Source organism: Marmota marmota, unplaced genomic scaffold, assembly GCF_001458135.2.
Source record: "Marmota marmota marmota unplaced genomic scaffold, marMar, whole genome shotgun sequence".
Lineage (NCBI taxonomy): Eukaryota > Metazoa > Chordata > Mammalia > Rodentia > Sciuridae > Marmota > Marmota marmota.
The window spans coordinates 5,927,685-5,937,367 of NW_026000079.1; the positions used below are offsets into that span (position 1 = coordinate 5,927,685).

At 42.0% G+C, this 9,683-nt stretch overlaps 1 protein-coding gene, 1 long non-coding RNA gene and 1 pseudogene across 3 annotated transcripts in view; 2 read left to right on the forward strand and 1 right to left on the reverse strand.

Moving 5' to 3' along the window:
* Psmd4 (proteasome 26S subunit ubiquitin receptor, non-ATPase 4) overlaps positions 1–7,797 on the reverse strand; it is a 13,232-nt gene extending 5,435 nt beyond the window's left edge. The window contains exon 1 of one of the 2 annotated variants that reach the window (XM_015502944.2): positions 7,649–7,797. In XM_015502944.2, coding sequence (XP_015358430.2) covers positions 7,649–7,758 — 110 coding nt within the window. In that variant the 5' untranslated portion in view covers positions 7,759–7,797. Of the gene's footprint in view, positions 1–3,924; positions 3,944–7,648 lie in introns of those variants that run through there. The other variant, XM_048814864.1, reaches the window with a different exon arrangement.
* Positions 1,658–5,498, forward strand: LOC107156570 (annotated as a pseudogene).
* Positions 7,793–9,683, forward strand: part of LOC125620277 — a 14,286-nt gene continuing 12,395 nt past the window's right edge. Inside the window, exon 1 of the long non-coding RNA XR_007351893.1 lies at positions 7,793–7,921. This is a non-coding gene — a long non-coding RNA (uncharacterized LOC125620277). The remainder of the gene's footprint in view (positions 7,922–9,683) is intronic.

A 9,683-nucleotide genomic window follows, 5' to 3' on the forward strand; every position in this document is an offset into this window, starting at 1 on the left:
AAAAAAAAAAAAAAAAAAAAAAAAAAAAAAAAAAAAAAAAAAAGAGTTCAAAGCCAGCCTCAGCAATGGGGAGGGGCTAAGCAACTCAGTGAGATCCTGTCTCTAAATAGGGCTGGGGATGTGGATCAGTGGTTGAGTGCCCCTGGTACAATCTCCAGTACCAACCAAACCAACCAACCAACCAAATAAAACATGAAGAGCAATCTTTTTTTTTTTTTTTTTTTAAGTTGCCAATGGACCTTTATTTTATTTATCTACATGTGGTGCTGAGAATCAAACTCTGTGCTTCACACATGCTAGGCAAGCGCTCTACAACTGAGCCACAATCCCAGCCCTACAGTAGGATGTTTTAATGGCCTGGGAACTATGTTCATTCCTGACCTAGCTTCACTACATATTCAAAGAGGAGTGTGGTGAAGAATCCTGGGAGATCCAGAAGGCTAAGGATTATTATCCAGACTGGGGTTTTTGGTAGAACAGTCTTTTATTGCAATATGCTAATCCCATTTACAAAGAAAGAATATAAAAGTTACATTGAAAACTTGAGTTTTCTCAGGGAAAAAAAATAGCATCCTGTCTCTCCCCCTTTTTTTTTTTGTACTAGGGATATAACCCAGGGGGCAATTCACCACTAAGCTACATCCCTGGCATCCCCGCCTCCCCTTTTTAAAATAACTTTATGTAGTGCTGAAGATCAAACCCCGTGCCTCACATGTGCTAGGCAAGCACTCTATCTCTGAGCCACAATTCCAGCAACTGGCCCTTTTATGTATGTATGCATGCATGTATGTATGTTTTGAGAAAATTTCACCAAGTTGTTTAGGGCCTTGCTAAACTGCTGAGGCTGGCCTTGAACTTGTGATCCTTCTGTCGCAGCCTCCTGAGCTGCTGGAATTATAGGCTTGCACCACCGTGCATAGCTCTCCTGCTTTTTACTTTCACATGGATATCAAAGCAGTAGCCTGGGAGCTAGCTGTAGAGCACAGCTAAGACTTCTCACCAAGGTAATGTGCCAGTTGTCTGTAGCAGTGCAATTTCTCTTAGAAGCAGAAACGCTTTGTATGAGCACCTCCAAATCTCAGTGATAAGTTCCAGAACTACCCATTTCCATTTTTATGTAATTTATGAAGAAAGATTGGAGCCATGTTGACTCTTTCACAGCCATTGGAGCTGACTGACCCTTCATTGTGTCACTCTTCCCCAGAGTGAATTAAGTAGAACACAGAGGTTTGATTGTCTAGCTGTCCAGTTTTTATGCCATCATTGTCTTAGATCATTTAAGAATATAGCTTTCCCTTTAGTTTGTTGGAGGATATAAATTATTCTCAGGAAGAACATAATAAACTCTATAGTTACTCTGACCTATTAAAAAGGTGTTACCAGGAAAAAAAAAATTAAAGTACTTACAAATTAGCATATACTAGGCACAATGTAATCATTGTGGTTAAATGTTTAATAGCTTTGGAAGTTGGACTGAACGGCAAAAATTAGGTTTCATTGATTTTGGATCTCAACACTTCTATCGCTATAATTTTTTTTTTAGTTGTAGAAGAACATACAGTTATCTTTATTTATTTTTATGTGGTGCTGAGGATCAAACCCAGTGCCTCAGACATGCGAGGCAGGCACTTTACCACTGAGCCCCAGTCCTATCCCTATGAATTTTGACAATCTAAAAGAATTCAGTCTGGTATGCTGGTGCCCACCTATAACACTAGCTACTCAAGTGGCTGAGGCAGGAGGATCACAAATTCAAAGCCAGCCCTGGCAACTTAGCAAGACCCTGTCTCAAAAAAGGGCTGGGGATGTAGTTCCATGATAAAGTGCACCTGGGTTCAATCCCCAATACTGCAAAATAGAAATAGTAAATTTCTTTAAAAAAGAGGAAAGAGAGGGCTGGGGATGTGGCTCAGCAGTAGAGCGCACGCCTAGCACAGACAAGGCCCTGGGTTCCATTCTCAGCACCACACAAAAAAAATTAATTAAAGATAATTAATCCAACTACAATTAAAAAATAAATATTAAAAAGAGGAAATAATCCAGATAATACAAAACACAAGTTCCAGTTTTCCAGCAATCAAAAGCAGTTAAATGAGGTTGTTACTTAAGTCCCTGTAGATGATGAATTCTTTTTTTTTTTTTTTATGTTTTTAGTCATTGATGGACCTTTATTTTAATTTATTTATTTGTATGTGGTGCTGAGAATTGAACCCAAGGCCTCACACATGCCAGGCAAACACTCTACCGCTTAGCTACAACCTCAGTCCCGATGATGAATTCTTTTTTTTTTTTAATTGGTTGTTCAAAACATTACAAAGCCCTTGACATATCATATTTCATACATTAGATTCAAGTGGGTTATGAACTCCCATTTTTAACCCGTATACAGATTGCAGTATCACATCGGTTACACATCCACGTTTTTATATATTGCCATACTAGTGACTGTTGTATTCTGCTACCTTTCCTATCCTCTACTATCCCCCCTACCCTACCCTCCCCTCCCAACGATGATGAATTCTTGATGACCCCTTAGGTCCCTGTAAGCGAGCTCCAACAGTGGATGATTCTATCTGTGCTAATGGAAGAAAGCAGTGCCCTAGATGATATACTTCATTTCTATTGGCAAGAAAAATACTGGTTTAGGGGCAATTTTTTTTTTTCTTTAGAATACGCTGTCTAGTAATAAACACACACCAAAAATGGTAAAGAGAGATAATTAAGAAGTTACTGGAAAATAAGCATAGAAAAGAATGTAGGATAGTGTTCAGGCCCAGGTTCAAATTCCCACTCTACTTCTTAGGATCATAATTGTATAATCCTAAGAAAGTTACTTAATTTCTCTGAGATTATTACATCACCTGTAAAATGGATTTTATTGTACCCAATCCTGTGGGATTGCTATATGGGTTAAATACACAGAAAGTACTTAGCAAAGTGCCTGATACTTAGAAGCATAAAACAAAAACTAATCCAGAGTAGGAACTCAACCACACACCTCTAAACAAACTATGTAAAGAAGCTCAAGGTCTAACTTTACTGACCATACCTTATATTTTCCCCCTGATAAATTGTTTCTGATTATTCTCCCAGCAGGGAAGTAACTGCCTCTCAAACTCTTACAATAAAAGTGCCAAGTCCAAACATAAAACACAATGGAGGCCTTGAGTATAGTCCAGATGGAATAGCTACTAAAATTAAGGATTGTGGGCAAGACCAGCAGGTGGATAAGGCTGGGGAGAAAATGGTGACAGGAGAGACCATGAGAACTGACTCTGGAGAACAACGCAGCAGTTTTCATACTTTGCCAGAACCAGTAGGGGGAAGGCTATTGGAGGCAAAAACAGATGCCTTACCACCCATATATGCATTCCTAAGAAACATATTGTTTAGTTTTCTCAATCTTAAACTTGATATGTAAGGAACACCTTTTTTTTTTTTTTTTTTTGAGACAAGGTTTTGCTTAGTTGCCAGGTTGGTCTCCTGTCATTCTCCTGACTCAGCCTCCCAAGTTACTGGGATTATAGGTGTGTGCTGCCCACCATGCCTATCCCTAGGCCTTTTACTTTGAAACAGGGTTTTACTAAGTTGCCTCTGCTAGTCTCAAACTTTTGATCCTCCTGCCTTAGCTTCAAGAGTTGCTGGGATTACAGGCAAAACAATATTCTTTCTTTCTTTTCTTTTTTTTGAGGGGGATTGGGGTGGGCGGGAAGGATTAGGAATTGAACACAGGATTGCTTAACCACTGAACACTTTTATTATATTTTAAGGCAGGATCTCACTAAGTCCTTACAGCCTCACTAAGTTGCTGAGGGTGGTCTCAAATCTGCATCCTCATGCCTCTGCCTCCCAAACTGCTGGGATTACAGGCACATGCCACCACACCTGGCATAGAACAATATTCTTAAATGCCATTTTGTATACAGGTCTGCTCCCATGACCCTTAGAACTTTCCTTCTTTCTTTCTTAAGAATTTAACTTTTATTTCTATGTGGTGCTGAGGATTGAACCCAGTGCCTCATCCCTGCTAGGCAAATGCTCTACCACTGAGCTACAACCCCAGCCCCAGTCCTTTGTTTTTTCTTTCTTTCTTTCTTTTTTTTTAGTTGTAGATGGACGCAATACCTTTATTTAATTAATTTAAATAATTAATTAAATAAAGGTGGTGCTGAGGATCAAACCCAGTGCCTTGCATGTGCTAGGCAAGTGTTCTACCACTGAGCCCCAACTCAAGCCCCAGAACTTTCTTAATAGTCCTCAATGGAAGGGTACAAGACAAAGTTCAATCACCTCAATTTAGCCAGGCACAGTGGTGCATACCTGTAATCCTAGCACTAGGGAGGTTGAGGTAGGAGGATCCCAGCTAAATGAAGCCCTAAACAACTTAGTGAGACCCTGTCTCTAAATAAGAATTAAAAATGGATGGGAGCCAGGCAGGCACAGTGGCACATGCCTATAATCCCAGCAGTTCAGGAGGCTGAGGCAGAAGGATTTCGAGTTCAAAGCTAGCCTCAGCAAAAGCAAGGTGCTTAGCAACTCAGTGAGATCCTGTCTCTAAATGAAATAGAAAGTAGGGCTGGATTGTGGTGCAGTGGTTGACTGCCCCTGAGTTCAATCCCCAGTAGGCCCCCCACCAATAAAAAGAAAAAAAAGTAGACTGCGGATGTGTCTCAGAGGGTTCAATCCCCAGTACCTAAAAAGTTTTTTTAATAAATAAAAATCTCCTCAGCTTGATGTTCACAGTATTCTACTTGATTCCATCTACCTTTAAAAAAGACAAAAAAAAGAAAAAGAAACAAGTACAGTGTATGTCTGTAATCACAACACTCCAAGAGGCTGAGACAGGAGGATTACAAGTTTGAGTCCCTCCTCAGCAATTTAGTGAGGCCATAAGAAACTTAATGAAACACCACCTCAAAAATAAATAAGATTCTGAGCAGATCCTAGTGCCAAGCACAGCCAGCTGGGCAGGCGGCAGCCTGAGCTCCAGGGTAGCCTGCTCCCTTCCTGTCTCTCCTTCCACTGCGGTCAGCATGAAAAGCCTTCAGTCAGTCTGGTGAGGTGCATTAGGAAAAACAGTCTGTCAGACCACAGCCTGGGCATCTCCTGGAACAGACCCTGTTGGATGACCCGATGAGCCTGCTGTACAACACAAACAACTGTTACTCCAAGCTCAAGGAGCTGGGCCAAGCATCTCCCAAAACAAGAAGGTGAGCAAGATGGAAATCCTGCAGCACACCATAGACTGCATCTTGGACCTGCAGATCGCCCAGAACTCACACCCCAGTATTGTTAGCCTGCGCCACTAGAGACCAGGACAGAACCAGGTGTCCAGGACACCGCTGACCACCCTAAACATGGACATCAGAATCCTATCCTTGCAGAATTCCCTTCTGAGTTAATGTCAAATGACAGCAAAGCACTCTGTGGCTGAATAAATAATGTTCATGACTTTTTTTTTCCTTTTTATTTCTTTCTTTCTTCCTTTTTGCACAACACCAACAACAAATCCACAGGATCTTTTAAGGCGCTGAACTTATTTTTCAACCATTTCACCAGGACAAATTGAACAGACCTTTTTAAAAAGAAAAACAAATGGAAGGAAAACTAAGAATGACCATCTTCCCACGGTGTTCTCTGTCCTGGACTGTGATATTTGTTATCTATGAAAAAGACTTTTAAATGCCCTTTCTGCAGTTGGAAGGTTTTCTTTATATACTATTCCCACCATGGGGAGCAAAAACATTCTAATTACAAGGAATTGCCCAATTGAAGCAGACTTTGCTTTTTTTGTTTTTTTTTTTAATGTTGATGAACCTTTATTTTATTCATTTATTTCTATGTGGTGAACCCAGTGCCTCACACATTCTAGGCAAGTGGTCTACCACTGGGCCACAACTGCAGCCTCCAGACTTTGCCTTTTTTCAAAATCCAGAAGGATTCAGTATTCACTTACTTAAATGAAATCTTTTGGTCAGAAATTACCTTTTTGACTCAAGCCTACTAAATGCTGTGTGTATATGTATATATATATATATATATATAGAGAGAGAGAGAGAGAGAGAGAGAGAGCGCGCGCGCGAGTGAGCGTGCGCGCATGAGCCCCCCCCTTGTGAACTCCTTTAATTAAAGAGTTTTCTTGTATAGTGGCAGAGATGTATATTTCTGCATAAAGTGTAATGATATACTTATTCATGCTAAGTTTTTATAATAGTTGTAAACTTTACCTTTTTATACAAAATAAATCAAGTGTGTTTACTGAAAAAAATATATAATTAAATTAAAAAATAAAGGGCTGTGGATGCAGTGCAGGGATTGAACCCAGGGACGTTTAACCACTGAATCACATCCCCAGTCCTTTTTATTTTATATTTTGAGACAAGGTCTAAGTTGCTTAGAGCCTCACTAAGTTGCTGAGCCTGCTGATTCCCAATCCTCCTACCTCAGCCTCCTGAGCTGCTGGGATTACAGTCTTGTGCCACCACTCCATACAAATAGACATCTTTTATACTAAAAATTACTTACTGTTTGTCTGAAATTCAATTTTGGGGAATAATGGAAATTGAACCCAAGGATACTCCACCACTGAGCTGCATCTCCAGTTTTTAAAATTTATTTTAAGACAGGGTCTAGGTAAATTGCTGAGCTGGTTTTTAACTTGGAATCCTCCTGCCTGGGCCTCCTGAGTTGCTAGGATTACAGGCTTGTGCTACCATGCCTGGTTCTGAAATTCAAATTTAACTGAGTATGCTGTAGCACAATTTTCCACCAGAGAAAAGGAGAAATCTCATAGGTATCTGTTCCTCCTAACTGGAGACCTGTGTACATTTGTGTAACTGTTCTTTATTATATTCTAGGTTCATATTTAGAAGGAACATTCTTGCTTTTGTGGTGCTGGGGATCCAACCCAGGACCTCACACAAGCGAGGCAAGACCTCTGCCATTGAACCATATCCCCAGCCCTAAAAAAGAACTTGAAACCCTGCAAAAGTTTGTTGTCAGCTTCTAATCTGCTTCAGTCCATGCCTGAGACTGATGAAGAGTCTCACTGGATTTAAAAAAAAAAAAAAAAAAGCTTTATGTAGTCCTGAGTCTGATATCTTGGCGCCACCGCTTAACTAGCTGTGTGACTTAGAATCGCTGAGCCTCATCTGTAACATGGAGAAATATTTCTTCTGAAGTGTTGCTGGGAGGTTTAAGTGAAATGAAGTAATATACCTGCCACGTAGGAAACAATCTGCAAGTGTAACTTTAAAGACGACACAGGCCAACGAATGGGACATCTAATAACAATAATCACCAACATCTTTACCACCATCCTCTCTCTTCCTAATATCCATTACTTTGAGGAAAGGAGGGCAAAGTTGGAGAAGCAGCCTGAGACAGTTCTGGGCTGGTAAGGAGCAGATGATGCTGAAACAAAGCGAGACAGCCAGGATCCCCGGCTCGGAACTAGAGGGCATACCCGGGCCTGCCGCTCTGGGGCCCTGGGATGACTCAGGGAGTCGACCCGACTCCTCCTCTCTAGACCCCAAGGCCGCGTCTTGACCTACAAGCCCCGCGGCCCCACCCGGGGCCCAGCCGGCCTAGACGCTGCGCGCACCCCCGACCCAGTCACGCCCCCACGGGCCCCAAGGTAGTTCCTCACCAAACCATAGTGCTCTCCAACACCATCTTGCCACCTTCCTCCCTCCCGGCCGGTCTAGGGACTGCCTTGCAACAGTTCCTCTGATTGGCCCTCTGGTAACCACCAATCATACGCCTGGACTCCACGCACTGGTCCCGCCCCCATCCGCCGCGTTGAGTCCTGGGAGTTGTAGGCAGTGCTACGTGAAGGGACGCCTGGGGTGGTGGCGTGGAGATGGTTACCTAGGTAACAGAAGCGCTTCCCCGATGCCTTCCCTGCCGTGCTAGCTTTCAGGTGGGTTTCCCCTCTGGCCCAGCTCCGAGAAACTGTGGAGGAACATTGGAAGTGGTAGGAATGTCAGTTCCAGCGTCATCTCCCCCACCTTTTTCTTTTTACGGTACCGAGGATCGGACTGGGCACGCACTAGTGAATTACACTCCCAGCCACCCACCACCCACCTTTACGTTTTTGTGTTTTTAAAATTTTATTTTGAAACAGGGTCTTGCTAAATTGCCCAGGCTAGCCTTGAACTTTGAATCCTCCTACCCTCAACCTACCGGACTACCTGGAAGGACGGGACTACACCACCGCGCAGGCGCAGCAATGTCTGTCTTACTTATTAATTTACTTGTTTGTTTATTTTACTGGGAGTTGAATCCGGGGGCGTTCTACTACTGAGCTACACTCCTATCCCCGCCCACCTTTTTTGGGGTATGGGGTGGACAGAGGCTCACTAAATTGCCCAGGCTCCTCCGGAATTTGCGCTTCTCCTGCCTCAGTCTCTAGAGTCACTGAAATCACTGGTGTTTGCTACCACGCCCAGCAGCGTTGTCATTTTTAAAGAGGGGCGGATCTCCAGGCTGAGCCAGTCTCAGCAATTTGGCTAGACCTTGTCGCAAAATTTAGAAAAGGTTTTGGAGATGTGGCTCAGTGGTTAAAAAAAAAAAAAGTGGCGCGGGAGCTGTAAGGACCTTTTAGCTACCACCTCTGGTCCCCATAGCACTTCATCCATCTACTATAAACCCTTATACCCCTGAATTGAATTTGTTTACATATCTGTTTTCCCCATATAACTAAGGGGAGGAAAGGTTTCTAAATCATTGCAGTTCTTTTTTTAAAAAACTTTTTATTAGTTGCTCAAAACATTACAGTGATCTTGACATATCATACATTTGATTCAAATGGGGTACATAATCTTATTTTTCCACGTGTACAGATTGCAGGATCACTTTGGTTATACAGCCACGTTTATACATAGGGCGATACTAGTGTCTATTGTATTGTGCTACCAATCATTGCAGTTCTTGAGCCCATTAGTAAACCTGACACACGGTAGGAGTTTAGAAAAGGTTTGACCAAACAATAATTTAATCTTCCAAAGAATGGGAGACAAACTAATACGATTTGGGTTAATAAGAATATTCGAAGTCTGGTGCAGTGGAGCATGCCTATAATCCTAACGACTCCTCAGGTTGAGGTAGTAAGATCTCCACATCCAAAAGCCAGCATAGGCTACTTAGGAAGACCCTGTCTCAAAATAAAAAATAAAAAGGGGACTAAGTGGTAAAGTGTCCCTGCATTCAATCCCCAGTACCAAAAATAAATAATATTCAAAAATGCTTTGTTCAAGAATTACAGGTAACCATTGCAACTTACATACGAGTAAAATTTTCATATCTCTAAAGGAAAAAAGGGGAGGGGGGCTAGGGTTGCAGCTCAGTAGTTAAGTGCCCCTGGACTTATTCCCTGGTACCAAAAAAAAAAAAAAAAGCATATGCAAAATTAGTGAGTAGAAGGTGCTGAGGATTGAACCCAGAGCCTTGTGCATGCTTAGTACCCTTTCTACCACTGAGCTGTACCCCAGACCCCCAAATGCTTTTTTAAAAACATGAAAATTATGTAAAGAATAAAAGCAAGGGCTGGGGATGTAGCTCAAGCGGTAGTGCGCTCGCCTGGCATGCATGCGGCCCGGGTTCGATCCTCAGCACCACGTACAAACAAAGATGTTGTGTCTGCTGAAAACTAAGAAAGAATAAATAAATATTAAAAAAAAAAA